Genomic DNA, 19644 nt, shown 5'->3' with positions numbered 1-19644 from the left:
GTGTGTGTGTGTGTGTGTGTGTGTGTGTGTGTGTGTGTGTGTGGTGAGACACTGGGTAGGGCATGAAGCACCTGCAAGCCCAGGTGCAGCATGAACATGTTACACAATTGTGGGTGTACTCCTGCCTGGCTGAGAGGTGCCCCAGAGTTTGGCTCCAACCTCCTTCCCCAACACGCCCTTTTCCCTGCTCCCAGCAACCTACGCACCAGCATTTTAAGATCATTCTCTTTACTCCTGCAGCCTAGCTCTCAGCCTCCATCAGGCATTTTAGTCCCCTGAGAATCCTGTCCTGGCTTCAAGCTATGTTTGCTTTGTGGTAATGAATGAATGAATGGGAACAGGGGCTCATAAAAGATGTAGCTGTGGAGCTGAGATGGGTGGGGCCTAGGCCTTTGGAGGCGATGAACAAACCCCAGACTGACCTTCATCTGGGTGCTTTCCTCCCCCAGGCCTTGACATGCACAAGGAGCCCAATAAACACAGCTGGGTACCTAGGACTCACACTTGTAATCCTAGCTACTCAGGAAGCTGAGATCTGAGGATCATAGTTTGAAGCCAGCCCAGGCAGGAAAGTCTGTGAGACTCTTACCTCCAATTTAGTGGGATGTGGAGCTACAGCTCAACTGGCCAGCTTTGAGCAAAAAGCTCAGGAACAGCATCTAAGCGTCAAGTTCAAAGCCTAGGACTGGCAAAAAAGAAGAGAAAGAAAAAGAAACATCAGAGGCATCTGTTGTATTAAGGTCTGTGAACAGTACTCAAAAGGCTTTACTGTTTTGAATTCCAAATCACCATATCTCTACCTTCATGTTTTTGTTCTTCACGGGGCTTGAACTCTGGGCCTGAGCGCTGTCCCTAAGCTCTTTGGCTCAAGGCTAGCGCTCTACCACTTGAACTACAGCACCACTTCTGGTTTTCTGGTGGTTTATTGGAGATAAGAGTTTCATGGACTTTCCTGCCTGGGCTGGCTTTAAACCGTGATCCTCAGATCTCAGCCTCCTGAGTAGCTAAGATTACAGGCGTAAGCCACCAGCGCCTGGCTCTTCCTTCATGTTTTATATGTGAACTTTTGGTGGGATATATGTTGGGGGCAGGTGCCTGTGGCACGTGGGTCCTGCCTTGCACCCCCTCAGAACCTCCTGGAATGGGGCCTTGGCTTTCTGCTCTCTGGATCTCTGGCTCCTCATCCCACTTGCTGCCTGGTCCTGACCCTTACCTGTGGGTTGTTGGTCTCTCCTGATGCAGGCAGTGCTGGAGGTAGGTAGAGAAGTTTTTCTGCCCTGGACTGGCAGCACCAGAGTGTGTTCCAAGGTGATTCATAGGGAGCCGGCCTCTCCCCTCTTTTTCTGGGAACCTGGTGCTCTTGGCCGGAGGGTGCACTGCTCTTGTTTGCCCTGGATCCAAGCAAACAAGGGTACTACACTGTCACAGGCCTGAGGCTGGGAGACAGGTATTCTGCTCAGCTTCCCAGCTCCCGGCCATGGCATTGTATGAGGATCTGGTGGCTGGCAGTGGAAAGTCTTGGAGCTGGTGAATCCCAGTGCCTATGTACCAAGTTGGGGGAGCTGGGACCCTGGGGCTGGAGGGGATCCAAATTTCCCTTTGGAGTGTCTCTGTGCTCCAGGCAGTAGAAAAGTTTTTACATGGTAGCACCTTTTGTGTATGGGGGAGGGGAGGTGTTTGTACTGGGGCTTGAACTCACAGCCTGCCTGGCCCCCATCTCTGAGCTGTTTTGTTCAAGGCTCATGCTTTTCGGTGGTTCATTGGAGATAAGAGTCTTGGGCTTTCTTGCTTAGGCTGGCTTTGAACTGTGATCCTCCTATCTCAGTATCTGTACTCAGGATTACAGACATGAGCCACCAGTGCCTGGCTTATCCCTACTTTCTAAACTAGAAAATAGAAACAAAGAGGCTGTGTGACTTGCCCAGAGGCAGAGTGACTCAGTGAAAGACCTAGCAATGCATGCTGTGGTACTACCCATGTTGGTTCAGTACACACAGGCCCCTGGTCAGCACTGGGTCCACACTGTGTCATAGGCATGTGGCCCCCAGGGGGAGAGACACGGAGAAGACTGTGGAGATGGGGCCAGGGTGTCTTCCTGTGTGGCATCTGGAACAGTTCTATGTGGAAGCCAGGCACGGCCAGGAAAAGAGGGGAGCGTAGGCCCAGTGGTGAGCTGGTGTGCCATGTCTGGGGGCTCCTGGAGGGAGGTAGCACCTGCTTTGTGTCAAGAACATTCCTCGCTCCAGGAGAACCTGAGGTGGCTTCCCTGGGAGCCAGGGAGCCCTTCCTCAGAGAAATGGTGATTTGGAGGAGCCACAGACACATGCTTTTTGGGGGAGGATAAAGCTCAGACTCATTTAGGAAGACCTGGTCATGGTAAGTGAGAGGCACCAGCTGGGCATCCAGGTGGGTGGCAAGAGAGCCTGGCCAAGAACTTAAGAGAAAGCCTAGAGAGAGGTTTGACCATTGCCAGCCCTCTCCTCACCTGAGAGCCCCTAGTGAGGGTGGGCAGACTGTAGCAGCTGCTTAATGGAGGGGAAGAAAGGGGAGGAGTCAGTGGAGATGGCTGTGAGAAGGTCTGGGCAGAAATGAGGCCATCAGGCACTGTTGAAGGCTGGGTTTTGTGCAAAGGTCATGAGCTGTCATCTGTGGCAGATGGAACAAGATGGGAAGGGCCGTTCACACCAGCTCTGGAGTCCAGCAAGGGACCGAAGCGGCCCAGGGAACACGGGGGGAGGCGGTGCTGGTGTGCTCACGATCTCTTTGTTTCCACAGGGGAAGGGGCCGTGTCATGCACATCCAGCCTTCTGCAGGAGAAGCAGCGTGAGTTATTCTGCGCGAGTCCTTTCTTTCCCAAATGGTCCCAGCCCCTCAGTCCTGGCCGCTTCACCCACTCCAAGACCAGAGGATGGGGGCTCTTTCTTACCTCACCCATAGGTAGAAGCGGAGGGCCTGGGGTCATGCGATTGGAATTGGGGCTGCTCCTCTGAGTTTCTGAGTTACCTCGTGGTGGGAAGCTCAAAGGAAGGCCAGAGAGATGGCAGCGTGAGGCTGCTGGAGGTAGAGAGGGAGCGAAGTTGGGACCACAGGAAGCCTGCTGATTGGAAAGAGGACTGTGGGGATGGCCCTCCAACATTTCTGTGGGCATCTCCTTTGGGTGACAACTTTAAGAAGCCACTGAGAATGAATGGGCCATTCAAGGCTTGGCCACGGGTCACAGCCCTTAAAACCTCTTCCCAAAGAGGCCATCTCTTTAGAACCTGGGGCCTGTGATTGAATTCTGGGGTTACCTGTCTTTGTCATTCTTTGTGTCCCACTGGCCTTACTGGTTTTCTTCTGCCTGTTTCCTCAGAGAGCACAAGACTTGGCCCAGGAAAGCTGTGCTAAGAATATGTCCATTTCCCCCTGGATCCCTGGGTGGAAGAGGGGCAGAGCCTGAGTTGTGTCTTCACTATTGGTAGTGTTGAGTTTCACATGAGGCTGGGATCGGGGAGGGTGTGTGTGTGTGTGTATACACATGCACGCATGTAGATGTGCACACACGCTCAGTTCTTCCCTTACCCCTCTCCCCTGTTATTCTTAGCTGTGGTTGCAGCTTTGCGGGTTGAGCCCACTGTTCCTCCGCTCCAGGCCTTCCCGAAAGCTCTTCCCACTGGTGCTGCTGAGTTGCAGGAAAGGGAGCTAAGAACACCAGTCCTTGCTCCTGAGCAGGTGCCAGGCCTCAGGAGAGTTTCCTGACATCAGATGTGATTCATAGGCAAAGTCCCCACTACAAGGGGGGCTGTGTACATGAAGGCTCTTCTGTCAGTGGCATCTCCAAAAGAGGGCAGAGAGGAAGAGGGAGAGGAACAGGGAGAGGGAGAGGGGGAGGGGGAGGGGGAGAAGAAGGGGGGAGAAGAAGAGGGAGGGGAGGGGGAGAGGGAGGGGGGAGAGGGAGAGGGAGGGGAGGGAGAGAGACACAGAGAAACAGGAAGAACCAGCGAGGTGGGGGGAATTAAAATGCTCCTGCAAAAATCCATAGGCTAATTGAATTAAAATAATTTTTTTACATGGAATTCAAGAGAAGGAACATGTCACACCATGCCAGGAAGGGCACATGGGGCACAGAGGAGTGAGAGGAAAGCATGGGTCCCAGCTTGGACCATAGAGGTTTCTGAAGGAAAGGAAGGCAGGGTACGGCTTAGGCTCAGCTTGTTTCAATCATGCAGGAGGGCTCTGGGATACACAGCACCCTTGGAACAGGGAAAATACTGGCTTGGTAAGTGAATATTAGCTAAAATCTGTGGTCAGGTGTGCGTTGGGTATGATTGGCTACTTTCGAAAGGCATCTTCATGGGCAAGTGGTTTAATTTCTATCAATTAAACCAGCTGCAGGAGGAGCAGCTTCTCCACGATGTCAGACCATCACAAAGTAAAAGCCAGGATGAATTCCCGGATGTGGCCACATTCCTGAGGAATGCAGGAGAGGAAAAGAGCTTAGATTGTCAGTGTTGGGCCTTAGGAAGAGGAAGCCACATGAGCATCCTGGAAGTGAAAAACACATCAAGCCATGGTGTGTGTGGGGGGGTCTGTCTGTACCTCACCCAGCTACAGCTCTATTTCCCACAGACACAGTTGAACTGACAGGTTGGTTAGTGTCTTCTGGGCCTGGCTAAAAAATTGTTTTTCAATAGAGGTAAAGTCTTTTTTTGTGTCATCGTTATAGATTTTAGTCAGAATTATGTTGCTGAAGGCTGCCATCAAATTCTGCTCCTTAGGGAGATATATTTTTATTTAGTAGAGAATAACAGTTTGATGTACAGAAGAATTTTGTAGCTGAAATAAATCTTGGAGTGTGTCTAGGCTAGCGATGCCCAAGTATCAGCCCACTATTTTCGGCAGTGAGAAAAACAACACTGCAATGTGTGCTTCCATAATGGAGAATATCTTCAATGGAGAGGCTTGCTTCCCACATAATTCCACAATTATGTCCTGCCTTCAATGTTTGGCATTAAAATCATCTTTCTATTATGAAGCCATGGGGATAATTGATGGTAATGCATTTTATTTATTTTTTGTGAAAAATTGGCAAAATAACTGTTTGTGACCTAAATTACAAAAGAATAAATAGCAGTGGAGTTAGGGCGTCTTCTGGGAGTGTGCACGGTACCCTGGGAGACCTCGGATGCTTTGCTGCTGCCTCGAGGCCCGTTTTCCCAGTGTGCCATCCCCTCTGAAACCCCTCCCTTGGCACCCTGTAAGCCTGTAAGCCCAGGCTCGAACCCAGAGGGCCAGTAACCAAAGGCATGGGGGTGTTGAGCGTGACCCTCCAAAGGGATCACATGCAATGGTCTAAAGAAGAAAGTCTTAAGAAAGTTCAGCTGTGCAAGTCCTTCTAGAAAAGCAAGTTAAGTATGAAAGTGAAGCTAACAAATATTGGGACACATTTTACAAGATTCACAAGAATAAGTTTTTCAAGAATCGTAATTGGCTGTTGAGGGAATTTCCTGAAATTCATTCAGTTGATCAAAAGATGGAAGAGAACGTAGAAGAGTTCTCATGGGATCATGTCAAGACTAATGCTGCAGATTGTTTCTCAAGAAAACAAGAACAAAAAAAAATCAAGAAAAATGGTTTATCAGATGGTCAAAGCCAACCGAGGTCTGATCTTTCCCATTGGAGCCTGAAGAAGCCAGGAAAGAGGTTCAGAAGACTGAAGTGTTTCCTGGTAGCAATACCACTTGCAGAATACTGGAGGTTGGCTGTGGTGCTGGAAGCAGTGTTTTTCCAATTCTGAACACCTTGCAGAATCTTCCAAAATCCTTTCTCTATTGTTGTGATTTTGCCTCTGGAGCTGTGGAGCTTGTCAAAGGCACACTTATCCTACAGGGCTGCCCAGCGTTCTACCTTTGTGCACGAGGTGTGTGATGATGGCTTGCCCTACCCTTTCCTGGTCCTCCTTGTCTTTGTGCTCTCTTCTATTCATCCTGACAGGATGCAAGAAGTTGTCAACGGACTCTGAGTTACTGAAGCCTGGGGGAATGCTGTTATTTCGGGACTATGGAAGATATAAGACTCAACTTCGTTTTAAAAAAGGGCAGTTTATCTGAAAATTTTTATGTTCAAGGAGATGGTACCAGAGAGTATTTCTTTACAAAAGGAGAAGAAGTCCACCATATGTTCCACAAGGCTGGGTTAGATGAAAAGCAAAACCTGATTGATCGTCGCTTACAAGTCAATAGAAAAAAAAACAAGTGAAAATGCAGGAGTATGGATGGGTCTAAAGAAAATTCCAGAAACCATTGAAGTGGACTCAAAATATTTCCAAACTGTAATTTTCACACCTTTCTTATGCTTGAACTATGAGAGGACAATACTACTCAAAGACTCGTACAAATCTTTCATTTTTTTCTTAATATATTTTTATTGTATAGATACTGTACAGAGGAATTACAGTTACATGAGCAAGGTAATGAGTCCATTTCCTATCGAGCATTGTTACACCTTCCTTTATTTTTCCCCTACCATCCCTTTCCTCCCTACCTTCCCAACTCCTCCCTCCCGTCTCCCACACTGCCCCCCCCCACAAAGCTGTAAAGTTTGTTTTCAACATACTTTCTTGTACATCTCATTCTTGCAATGGGTCATCCTGTATCCTTATTTCAGCATTTTGTTATTTCCCTTCCCCTTCCCAAATTAGAAAAATGTATATACAAGATGCAGGACACTAGAATCAATTACAGTGACAACAGGGTTGTACCATGGGGGAAGAACGTACAAAGAAAAAAAAATCACATAGTACATTATAAGTACATTAAAAAGGACAGCAATAAAGGTAAAACCTCTTGTGTCCCTATCCTGGGGTTCATTTTGCTTAGCATCAGATTATATGGTCATATGTACATAGTTTTTGACCTCTTCTGCTTGTCCTAGACATATACTAGTTATTGCAAATAAGGGAAACCATGGGACCTATGTTTCTTTGGGCCTGGTTTATTTACTTAATATAATTTTTTCCAACAAATTTTTTCTCACAAATGGGGCGGTGTCATTCTTTCTGATGAAGGCATAGAATTCCATGAGATATACCATTTTCCTGATCCATTCATCTACTGAGGGACATCTGGGTTGGTTCCATATCTTAGCTATGTGAATAATGCTGCAATAAACATAGTTGTGCTGGTAAAAAAATAAATAGCAGTGTCTTATATTTGTAATATGTTTTCCCATTGATGGTACTGTTTGGTGTGCATTATTTTATTTCATATGCCCACTAAGTTTGTTGAAAACTTTCTGAAAACAAGTGAGGAGGTGCCACAAATTTCCCTGGGCTAGGAGTTAGAGAGTCCTGGGACTTGTCCAATCCTGTCTGGGATTTGAAAGAAGGTCTAGATTCAAAGCTGAGGGTCTCTGGTTATTGTGATGCTTTGGGCAAGTTACGGCAAGTCTCTGAGCTCCAGTATGGAAGATGGTGCAGAGGTGACCCACGTAGGATACCAAGGGATACCTGGTGCTCAGGAAAGGCCTTTCTTCTTCTTGTTGGTGTTTGGATGCATCAGGGTCACTGCAACATCTGGGGCAGGTGTGAGGGATGCATCCAGCCTTCTCGTGGAGCCCATTTTTGGTGTTCTGCTTGTCCTGTGGCTGCCTCTGTTTACCACAGTCATGGAATGCCATCATTTGGAATGAGGCATCTCCCATAGGCTCATGTGCTAAAGACTTGGTCCCTACATGGTGGATCTAATCATTGAAAAGTGACCGGACCCTGAGGTCCAATAACCAATGGATGATTTATTGGTTAATTCATAATTAGATGGCATTTTTGGGAAGGTGGCAGAAGCTTCCGGAGGCAGGTAGTTGTTGGAGGAGTAGGTGACTAGAAGCGCCTTCTTAGGGGCTGTGTCTTGTCTATAACATTTATCTGCCTCTCACTTCTTCCTGCCACCATGAAGAGAGTGACTCTTTCTTCACACTCTTCTGCCAGGATGCTCTACCTCTCCACTGCCTAGAAACCATGAAGGTAGCCAGCCATGGGCTGAAGCTTCTGAAATGAGAGCCCACATATACCCTTTCTCCTATGCATTGTTTTTCTTATGTATTTGATCACAGTGATAGAAAACTGAAAACACACACATCGGAGTCCCAGAGTCCACCTCAGCTGGTCAGAGAGCACTGGGCTCCTGGGCATCTGTGTGCTGGGGAGGGGAGGGAGTATCTGCATGGGCTTCACAGCTCCTGCACAGCTGTAAGGTTGCCAGGACTTGTCCTGAGGCTCTTTCCTCCTTTTTTTTTTGTTTCCAGTCTTCATCCTACTATCATTGTGTGTGCTTACAATTTGGATCCACAGAACCATTTGTGTATAGGAGTCAAGTGGGGACAGAGATGAAAGAGGGTCTTGAACTCAGGGACAGGGGAATGAGGGCACTTCCTCCATCTTGCTATGCAGTCTTGGCCCCTGTCTAGGGCCTAGTATTTTCTCTTCCATCTGTGTACAGAGTCCTTTCTCTCTCTCTCTCTCTCTCTCTCTCTCTCTCTCTCTCTGTCTCTGTCTCTCTCTCTCTGTTTGCTGATACTGTGGGTTTTTGCTCAAAGTTGATGCTCTACCACTAGAGCTACAGCTCCACTTCCAGCTTTTTGGTGGTTACTGGAGATAAGAGTTTCATAGACTTTCCTGCTTGGGCTGTTTTTGAACTTTGATCATCAGCCCAACCTCCTGAATAGCTAGGATTATACGTGTGAGCCATTGGTGCCTGGCCCTAAAGTATCTTCTTTTTTTAAATTTTATTTTTATTGTTATTATAAAGGTGTTGTGCAGAGGAGTTACAGTTATATAAGTCAGGTAATGAGTATATTTCTTTTGGGACAATGTCACCCCTTTCCTGGTTCCAAAGTACCTTCTGAGTATGTCATTGTAGGGACTTCTGGTTTCCAATGCTGCCTCCCGGCTTCCTTTGTTCTGTTTCTGCTCTGTTTGTGCTATCCTATTAGCATAGGAAACACTTACAGGGCACCTGCCTGAGCAGTGCTATGTCCAGGTCTCCAGGAAATGTAGCATTTTCTATTAAAGCACATAGTGTCTGTTCATCCACTAGAAGTGAATGGTACCATCCTCCACAAAGTCATGCCAGAAGCCCAGGCCCCTTCCAGATCCCCTTCATCTCTATCTCCATCACCTGTCCAATCAGAACCCATCATAACTTGCGGCCTCCAGCAGAGTGCTCAGGCTCCTCCCCTACTCTCAGTCCTCTTTCCTTTCCCAGTTGAGGTCATGACTTCTCTTGCGTGGGTCTCCTTGCCTCCTTACACTAGCCTCCCTGCCTCTAGACTAGCCTACTCCCCTCTTCTCTCTCTAGTAGCAAAGAGCCCTCTGATGGGGCAGTCAGTCCTGGCCCTTGCAGCCCTGCTTGCCCTCCCTAGCTTCCTCCTTAGTACTTGTCCATTGACCTGCCTGGCACCTTTGCCTTACTCATTACTATCATCTTCAGGAGTCATGTGGATGTCCACAGGCCAGTTGGGAGTTATGTGAACCCATTAGCATTCATGGCAGGGAGGGTGGGAGTGGGCAGCAGATGGTAGGAAAGACTTGGCTTCTTGAGGACCCTTCCCTGGACATGTGTTGGCTGCTCAGAGTTGGATGCTTTTCCTGCTGGGCACTCCAACCACTCTAGGAAAGTCTGAGGCTGTTGGCTCAATGGAGCAGAACTCTTGAGTCCTCTGCCCTGACCCCAAGCACATCACATCAGAGGAGGTGGGAGGCTCTCCCTGCCCTACTTCACTGCCTGGCCTAGGCAGCACCACAGGGTGCAGGCACCACCAGGCTCTTTCTATGAAACCTGGGACAGGAATGGCAATGGCCATGATGACCAAGTTATAATGAGAGAATGAATATGCCCTGGAGTAATGGCCTTCCAGAGAAGGAGGTCCAGCCAGCTAGCTGGCATCCCACCTCCCAGCTAGCTGTCAGGGTCTGGGCTCCCTTTCCCCTGTGGTTTCTCTCTCCCATGGCCACTCCAGGAGCCTGGGGAAGTGCCTGTCCCTTCTGCCACACAGACACAATCTCTAGAGTTGATCCTGCATTTCTATTCCTCCTCACCCCCCTGCCAAAAAACAAAAGAACCAAACCGCCTCCAAACCCTGCTTGGATCTGTTATCAGTGGGTGATTGTGGAGATGAAGACCCAGCCTCTTAGTGGCTCCAATGAAGAATTAATTCAACACACACACACACACACACACACATACACGCACACGAATGCATGCACACGTAAAGTGGCAAAGCAAGGAGTTTAAAGCACATCATTAAGGGAAATGGGTCTTGAACTAGGTGGCTCAAGAGGGAATGCATGCTTGAGAAAATTTTAGCTTTCTAGGGCTCTAGGAGTGTAAGAGGAGTTCATGGTAATAACAATAGGCTAATATAAGGGAAATAAGGTATTGTAACTTGGCAGATGTGTGTGTGTGTGTGTGCGCGCGCGCACGTGTGTGTCCTGGGACTTGAACACAGGGCCTGGATACTATCCCTGAGATTTTTCTATCAAGACCTACACTCTACCATTTGAGCCATACCTCCATGTCTGGCTTTTTGCTGGCTAATTGGAGATGAGTCTCACAGATGTTCCTGCCTAGACTGACTTGGGACCATGATCCTCAGATCTCAGTAGCCAAGATTACAGACACGAGGCACTGGCACCTGGCAAGTTGGCAGATATTGGAAGGAATCTGCACATGTACATGGTCGTATCCCATGGTTTGAAGTATAGTAGGAGATGCAACACACATGCTTCCTGCATGCTGAAGTAGGTGTTTGTCGCACAAGACAATGCATCGGTTCCCACTACTCGATTGCCTCAGTTTGGTTAGAACTGGCCCTGAGTTTTTCTACCCTTTGGGAGAAGTTCTAACTCTACGCTGACCACTAATTCCCTCCTCTCCCCCACCCCCCTCCCCGACAATGGTCATGGGAGGTACTAGGGAGGAGAAGGGATTCACAGCTGCCTCCTAGGGACTAGGAGGGGCTTGGTTTCAGCATTCTTTTCCAGGCTGTGCACAGGACAGGGACATCTGAGGACACGGGGGCTTCTTCTCCCTTATCCTCTCACGGGAGGGGTCTATTTGTAGATAGGAAGGCTTAACTTTTTGTGGCTTTCTCTGTGGGACCTGCTCCTGTGGTATGCACCAGTCTCATGCTGGTGATCAGCTGTCCCAAGGGCTAGTGCTAGTATCAGCTACCCCCATTTTCATGGCCGTGTTTGCATAGCAGTGGGGTGCTCTGTGGAGTTCTGAACCTCCTCACCTCCTCCATCATTCCAGGCCAATGGAATCTGGATTCTGCTTCCCTCTGCCCCTGTATCTGTATTGTCATCCTCAACAGAGCCCCTGTCAACGCCATCCAATGGTCTCCAATTTATCTCCAATTGGATTCTAGCTCCGGTCACCCTGGTCTTAGACTGAGCTGTGCCCTCAGCTTAGGTGAGGGCGGCTTAGTGAATCTGGCCGTACATCTCTCTGCTTGGGGTCAGAGACCAGAAGCTGCAGCTTCCCTTCCTGCACGCTTAGTCTGTGTTCCACCTGGGAGGACCCCACATGCATGATGCATGGACCCCCTAACCCACAGCTGGCCTCCTCAGACTCCTCTGCCTGGTAACCGGGATCTTTTCCTGGCCTGTGTGGGCAGCTTGCTGAGCACAGCTGCAGACAGGCTATATTTAGCCGGCTTTAATGAGCTCAGGGTGGCAGACGTCCGCCTTGGGAGCACTTTCCTTGCATGTGTGCATATGTCTATAGTTGGTATGCTTCCTTCTTTTGCGTGCGCCTTGCAGCTGTAAGTGTGCACTTACACACATGCCAGCACATTGTTGCATTCATTTGCATGAGGATAAGTGTGTGCTATGTGCCCAAATGTAATATATCTGTGCTGTGCTGGGAGGTATGCAGCTTTCTAACATGTCCAGGGGTGCAAAATTGGAACAAATCATTAGTTCATTCACTGACTCATTAAAAAAAAACCCACCTTTTTAATGAGCATCTTTTCAGCTAACTCTGTGATAGCTTTTGGGGATAAAATAGAGCAGCAAGAAAAAAAAGAAAAGAAAAGCAAGTACAGATTTACCACTCAAAGATCTGATAGTCAGGAGATGAAAGAAAAGAAGACAATAATCAAATAACCAAACCATTAAAGATATAAAGATTTGTCCCAGGAAAGGGACACCTGTGATGGTTGGAGACAATGGAGAGAGAGGGCCAAGGGGAGAAAGCCCCCGGGAGAAGGTGATATACGGAAAGTCAAAAAGGCAGAAGTGGTTGAGTTTAGTGAGCAGGAGATGAGTACAGGAAGATGGGGCTGAATCAGGGCTCGTGGGCTCCACAGGGAACTTGGCCAAGAAATATGAAGCTAGAGGAAGTGGAGGGTGAAGACTGGGATAGGATTTTTGTAGTGTTGGAATCTGGTCTGTAATTCAGTCAAAGTTCCAACAGGAGAAAGAAGGCCCCACCAGGTGCATGATGGGAGGGAGCTGTGTAAAAGGACTCTATTCACAGGTGATGAAGGGGATGCCAGGGGCCATGACCACTCTTGGATGTCACTACCTGGCATCCCCTGGCAGGGAGTACCCATACAAATACCTCATCCCAGCTCCTGCCAGATGCCTAGGAAGCCTCTGTCTTGGGGCAGAGGGGGCAAAGGAGGTGTGACTTTGGGGGCCATGGGGGCCAACTGTGCTGATGCTTCTCCACACGAAGCACGCTTCCCTTTATTATTCCTCTGTGAGCCACTAGATTTCACCGCCTGGCCCCATCCAACTGGACTGGTGGTCACTCCTACCAGTGACTTGAGGAGTGTCCCCTTTCCTCTTTCTCATTGCTGTTCCTGGGTCCTTGGTGTCTTCCCCAATGCTGTGATGGGAGGATGTCACATGTGTCTGGCTGCCCATGAATATGTGTGCATGGAGCTCTGCACTCATGTTGGCAGGCAAGGTCCTTGAACCCTATTTTGTCTTGCTGTCCCTCACTGAATGTCCAGGGCTGTCCTCCATCCTGGACTTATGAGCCAACCTGCCCAGGCCTCTCTCCTCCTCTCAACTGAGGCAAGGGGTGGGGTGGGGGGAATCTTATGTTAGCCTGGTGAGATTGCTTGTACTGGGGTTTGAACTTAGGGCTTGGGCCTTGTTCCTTAACGCTTTCATTCATGGCTAGTGCTCTACCACTGGAGCCACAACTCCACTTCTAGCTTTGTGGTGGCTAGAGATAAAAGTCTCATGGACCTTCTTGCTCTGGCTGGCTTTGAACTGATACCCTCAGATCTCAGCCTTTTGAGTAGCTAAGATGACAGGCATGAGCCACTGGCACCAAGCCTGACAGAATTTCTTATCTCTTCAAATCCTTTTCTCCTGGGAACAAAAGCGTTTTTAGAAAAAAAAAAACCACAAAAACAACAAAACCAGAAAGCTCTGGCACAAATCTCAAGGCAAAGGAAGCTGTAGCAGGCAGAAATATAAATCAGCATTTCAAAAAGAAAAAAAAACCAGATACATGCGCTTTAAAAAAAAATCTTATTTTTAATCTGTCTTTTGAGTAGGTATAAAACACAAAAGGAATGAGAGATGACAAGAGGACCTCCTTCAACTCTTCCTTGCTTGCTCAGCCCTCCCCGGAAGCAGAGACAAGGATGAGTGTCTTCTATTTCATTCCAGACATAGTCTCTGCAAACACGAAGCTCCATAAATATCACACACACGTACACTTATATATGTGTGTTTATATATAGAGATTCATACCCCCACAGAGATGGGTCCGGTGCCTTTTATTCTGCATCTCATTTCTCCCAGAAAAGAATACCAAGTGATAGACCAGATGCCGGTGCCTAGAATCCTAGCTCCTCGGAAGGCAGACATTTGAGGATCGTGGTTTGAAGCCAGTCTGAGCAGGAAAATATGTGAGACTATTTCCCATAAGCAACCCTGGAGGTCCAGTGACCTAAAGCTGCTAATGAGCTTTTGAGTTCCCTGATACCCTCAATATATCTCAGTTCTTCAGCCATACTGTTCAATAGTTGTGGTTAGCAACACTGTCCCCCCTCCCCCCCCAAAAAAAGCTGGAAGTAGAAGTGTGGCTCAGGTGGTAGAGTACCAACCTTGAGTGAAAAAGCTCTGGGAAGGCAACCGGTTCTTGAGTTCAAAGCCCCAGTAACCAGCACAATCAATAAATAAATGAATAAGAATGCCACATGATTTTTTTTTCTTAGTGCATTTATAATGCTAAGGCTCACCATTCTTAGCAATGGATGTATCCTAGATCACCGTGTTGTCATTTATGTAACCCGCTTCCTATTGATGGACAGATAGGTAGCTTCCTATCTTTTGCTACTAAAAAACAACATGGTGGTGGTTGGTGTTGTACCTGCCATGGCTGGGTCCAGGGCATTATGTAGCTTGAGTTGCCTTGTCAGATTGCCCTCCATGGAGGTGGGACTGGGGTTCATTCTCACCAGCGAGGGATTAAGGGACTCTGCATTCCCTCTGGCCCACATGGTCCAGATGATGATGGATGTGAAGGGTGAACACTAGGTGTTTAAGGCAGTTTCATGGAGCCTGCTCCAGATTAGGATTCTGAGCTTGATCCCTTTGACCTGTGCATATGTGAGCCAGCCTTTGCTGGCAGCCTTGGCAGATTGCTGGGGGGAAGCATGTGTGGCCTAAGTCTGTATGTGGACTTCCAGGCAGGGCCAGGGTCAATTTTTCAGGGGATCCTTAATAGATTCCTGCATCTAGGAACGTGCTCTCCCCATATCCTCTCTCCCAGGGCTGGCTGAGAGCACAGGCCTGTGGGGGAGGCATTTGAACTAGTGAAGAGACTACTACTCTGTTCCTGCTCCTTATCTTTTATTTTATCTTTTGGTGTATGTGATTGTTCTGGGATTTGAACTCAGGGCCTTGTGTGTTCACTCAGCTTTCTTGCCCCAGGCTGATGCTCTCACCAATTGAGCCGCATATCAATTTCTGAGCTTTATCTTGGTAAAAGATAAGAATTTCATCTATATATTTTTTTCTACTTGGGCTGGCTTTGAACCTCGATATCAGATCTCAGTCTCCTGAGTAGCTAGGATTACAGTGCCCACCTGTAATCTGCATGGTGGAGGTGTCCTGGCCAGGAGGGTACATATCCTGACCCCTTCACCCACATTCTTGACTTTCTCCTCTGCATAAGGGGGAGAATGTGCCTAGCCCCACAGGCATAAGGTGAGGACTGGGCACTGGAGACATGTCTTAGGAGGCTGTAGTCAGTATAGAAGAGTCTGAGGGCCTATGGACAGGCTGCCACACTCCTTTGGGCACCACTGTGAAGAGGAGTTTTATTTCAGATGCATGTCTGCACCTTTACTGGGCCTGATTCAAGATGGCGACACTCCTGATCTGAGCTATTCCTTGGGTCTGTCCCCATATTTGCTCAGGGCTTCCAATGACAGGTTCTTAACAGGCAAGGTCACTGGGCACTAGTGGTACCCAGTATTTAGTAATCCCAGCTAATCAGGAGGCTGAGATCCGAGGACTGCAGTTCAAACCAGCCTGGGCAGGAAAGCCTGTGAGACTTTTGTCTCCAATTTACCACCAGAAAACCAGAAGTGGGGCTGTGGCTCAAGTGGTAGGGAGTCAGCTTTAAATGGAAAAAAACTAAATGACAGGGTGATCTAGTTCCTGAGCCCCATTACTCTCTCTCTCTTCTCTCTCACTTACACACACACACACACGCACACACACACACACACACAGAGCAGGGTCTAGGACTCAGACCTTAGTAAGAGTCAAAGTTTAGGTTTTCACCTGGGTTGGTACCTCTGTGGAAGAACCACCAAAGGTCTATGTGCCTAACCTAGGTCTCATTAGCCAGATGGATGCAGGTGCCCATCATGGAACTCTGACTCCAGAAGCATTAGGAAGTCACAGCAGGGCCCTTGGACTCCAGATCCTCCTGGCATCCCTGCTAAGCAGTCACTTACATAATCTGCTTGTGTAACCTCAGTGACAGAGAACTCCCCACCTCTGGGCCAGCGCAGGGCACTCTGGAACAGTTGTAAACAATTCTAAATTATGCTGAAACCTGGAGTCTCTCCAGGAGCCACGCCCACCTCCATTTGTCTTGGCCTCACCTTTTACTCCCTTGACTCACACCTGGCCCAGCATGGGTCTGCAATGTGGAAGTGCAGTATGAATCAGCGGCCTCAGCAACCCTTGGCTTTACCCTTCTCCAGTCTAGGCCCTCAGGCTCACTACTTTGTAGCATTTTCCTGCTGACTCTAGATGCGTTCTCAATGTGGTCCGGACTGCAGGAGCAGGGCAGGGATGTCCCCTCCTCAGTTAGGACTGTGTTCTCTGGTTTACAGAGCCCTAGAGGCTGAGAAGTAACTGTGACGGTCCCATTATCCTGACTCAAGCTATTTTGCAGCCTTTAGTCATAATACACAACCAGGCTTACATGACCCAAATATCAGTCATGTGACCCCGTCTTAGATCATGTGCCTTGGTTAGAGGATCCTAGGAGTTTGAGAGTCCTCCCTCCCTCCCTCCTTCCTTCCTTTATGTCTTTTTCTCTCTTTCTTTCTTCCTTCCTTCCTTTCTTTCTTTCTTATTGGTTGTGGGGCTTGAATTCTGGGCCTGGGCTTTTTTTTTTTGGGTCCGGTCGTGGGGCCTGAACTCTGGGCCTGGGTGCTGTACCTCAGCTCTTCGGCTCAAGGCTAGCGCTCTACCACTTGAGCCACAGCGCCACTTCCAGTTTTTTCTTTTTGCTTATGTGGTGCTGAGGAATTGAACCCAGGGCCTCAGGCATGCAAGGCAAGCACTCTACCACTGAGCCACCTTCCCAGCCCCAAGGGCCTGGGCTTTTTATTGCACAAGCCTAGTGCTGTACAACTTGAGCACAGCTCCACTTCTAGTTTTTAGGTAGTTAATTGGAGATAAGAATCTCATGGACTTTCCTGCCTAGGCTGGGTTTGAACTGCAATCCTCATGTTTCAGCCTCCTGAGTAGCTAGGATTACAGGCCTGAGCTACCAGTACCTGGCCTTGATTCTTTAGCATAGTGCAATATGAGGCCATTATCTTAGTGTTTCTAGCCCAGATGCAGTTTGAGGGATAATTCCCAGGGATAAAGTCAGGTTTTACATTTGAGCTCTTAAACACAAAGCTAGAAGTAGTGAAAGTCAGCACAACCAAGTTGGAAGATATTTGTGGCAATGTTTCTTATTACTGCATACATGAACCTAATAATTTTCATTCTAGTTAAATACCCAAAAAATGCATACATATGTTCAGCTTTAGAATTATGTAAGAGAGGGGAAGGGAAATAACAAAATGCTGAAACAAAGGTACTGGTTGACCCATTGCAACGAGATGTATAAAACTATGTTGAAAACGAACTTTACAACTTGGGGGGGGGGTGGAGGGGGAAGAGGGAGAGGAGATGGGGAGGTGGGGAAGAAAGGGAAGTTAGGGGAAAAACAAAGGAGGGTTAACAATGCTCAATAGTAAATGCATTCATTGCCTTACTCATGTAACTGTAACCCCTCTGTACAATACCTTTACAATAAAAAACACATATTAAAAATTAAAAAAAAATTTCTGTGCCTGTATTGGGGCTTGGACTCAGGGCCTGAGTGCTATCCCTTAGCTTTTTCATTTAAGGCGGTTGTTCTACCACTTGAGCTACAGCTCTACTTCCAGCTTTTGCTGGTTAATTGGAGGTAAGAGTCCCACGAACTTTCCCACCCAGGCTGGCTTTGAACCATGATTCTCAGATTTCAGCCTCCTGAGTAACTCAGGCTATTCTTTACCTTTTACATTCTATTAATTCTTTTCCTTTTACATTCTATCATCTATCAGCTCACAGAGGCAAGTCAGCATTTCCCTTGGATTTGTTCAGTGTTCATGATGGGCTGTGACTGGTTTGTTCTAGGAATCAGCATTATACGTGCATTCATGGGCTATTCAGTAGATATATTCATATAGAGCTTTAAACTCAAAGAAACATGGGGTAACTAGAGAAAAATTGAAATATAGAGTAGAAAAGAATCAACCATTGTCCCAGCATCTAGAGATAAATACTGACAACATTTAGGTGCATTACCATCTAGTATAAGGCCCAAGCTGCTATTATTTCCACTGAAACCTAGAATATGCATTGCTTTCCCAGAGATAAAGAAGGCAATGCCTGCTGGAATGGGCCCTTGGGTCTGACTGATGAACAAAGCCAGGGCTTTGAGGTCCTGCTGTGAAGTACTTAAGGAAGTGAGTCTCTCCTGCTCCTATTAACTTTCAGTTACTGTAACAAAATACCTGGGACAACTAACTTAAAAGGAGGGAAGGTTTATTTGGGCTCTCAGTTGCAGAGCTTGCTTGGTCCTCTTTATTGCTTTGGGCCTGTGTTGCCACAGTACATGGTGGCCAGGGCATGTGGCCAAGGAGGCCGGTTTCTCTCATGTTGGCCAAGAAGAAGAAATAATCAGACAAACAGGAGCTAGAGTCTTAATATCCTCTTCCCTCTCCCCATTATCTTACTTCCTTCTTCTAGGCCCTGCCTCCTAAGGCTTTCGCCACCTCCAAGTAGTGCTGTGAACCGGTGAAGCCTCAACACATGGGCTTCTGGGGACAATCATCATCTAAACCATAACAGCCTCCAATTCGCATTCAGCCAACCCAGGCCACTTTCATCTTTGTAAATGAGGCTCCTAAGGAGCATAGCACATTTCCCTGTTTTAATAAGTTCTGACACCCTCTGAAGATGGCCTGATCCTTTTCCTTCTCGGTGCTGCAGTCACGTGTGTGTAGCTGCACTTGGGAATCAGTCTCCTCTTATGGCAGGGGCCAGCCAGAAGTCTGTTTAGGCACCTCTGCAGCTGCTTACAGTCCAGGGCAGGACTCTGCAGTATGGCGTGGAGAGGTCGTGTGTTCTCAGGAAGTTTTTTATTCTGCCCCTGTGTCCTTGCTCCTCACAGATACCCAAAGCCTCTGGGGTTCCCTCATGTTTCCCAGCCAGTGACCCTGCACCCCGACCAAGAGATGGGGTTCACAAAGGACATTCTAGGAGAGCTGTCAGAGCTTCTAGCAGCCACTGTTCCTTTCCTAAGAGCCCTTACAGCATTTGCTTATCATCAGCTCCCATGTTTGCCTATGAATCCGCATTGAGCTCCCTGGTTGGAATCGAGTGCTTTGGAAATCCTGGTGATATTTGCTCTCGTGCACATTTTTGTGGTTCCTCTTCTAGTAACTCTTTACAGTGGTGTCTGCAACTCCCTTTAGTGTCCTTGGGCCTGTGCCACTGAGCATGAAGGGCTAGCACTCATGCAGGGAATCCACAATCAGGCTCAGCATCTCAGGATGCCTGGGTCTCTCTCCAGGGAACACAGGCAGCCCCTCCAGGTAGTAGTGGCTGGAGGAACTGGTCTCTCACTCTAGAATCTCCTTGGGGCTGTCTCCTGTACTTATGAGCCCTTTTCCCAAGGGAGGAGGGGCTCATCTAAGAGTCCGGGCTGGATTAGAAATGACAAAATAATGGCATTTGCAGGGAAATGGATGGAGCTAGAAGGAATCATGTTGAGCGAGGTAAGCCAAGAGCAAAGAGACAAACGGTACATGGTTTCCCTGATAAGTGGATGATAAATCCAAAATGTTAGGTGATAC

General features: G+C 47.9%; 1 protein-coding gene and 1 pseudogene across 1 annotated transcript in view; both read left to right on the top strand.

Moving 5' to 3' along the window:
- Pitpnm3 (PITPNM family member 3) overlaps window positions 1-19644 on the top strand; it is a 78597-nt gene that overhangs the window by 26809 nt on the left and 32144 nt on the right. Inside the window, exon 4 of the mRNA XM_013013149.1 lies at window positions 2776-2823. Coding sequence (XP_012868603.1) covers window positions 2776-2823 — 48 coding nt within the window. The remainder of the gene's footprint in view (window positions 1-2775; window positions 2824-19644) is intronic.
- Window positions 4850-6263, top strand: LOC105983217 (annotated as a pseudogene).

Source organism: Dipodomys ordii, unplaced genomic scaffold (genome assembly GCF_000151885.1).
Source record: "Dipodomys ordii isolate 6190 unplaced genomic scaffold, Dord_2.0 Scaffold19, whole genome shotgun sequence".
Taxonomy (NCBI): domain Eukaryota; kingdom Metazoa; phylum Chordata; class Mammalia; order Rodentia; family Heteromyidae; genus Dipodomys; species Dipodomys ordii.
This window is presented reverse-complemented; position numbering and strand designations above follow the sequence as displayed.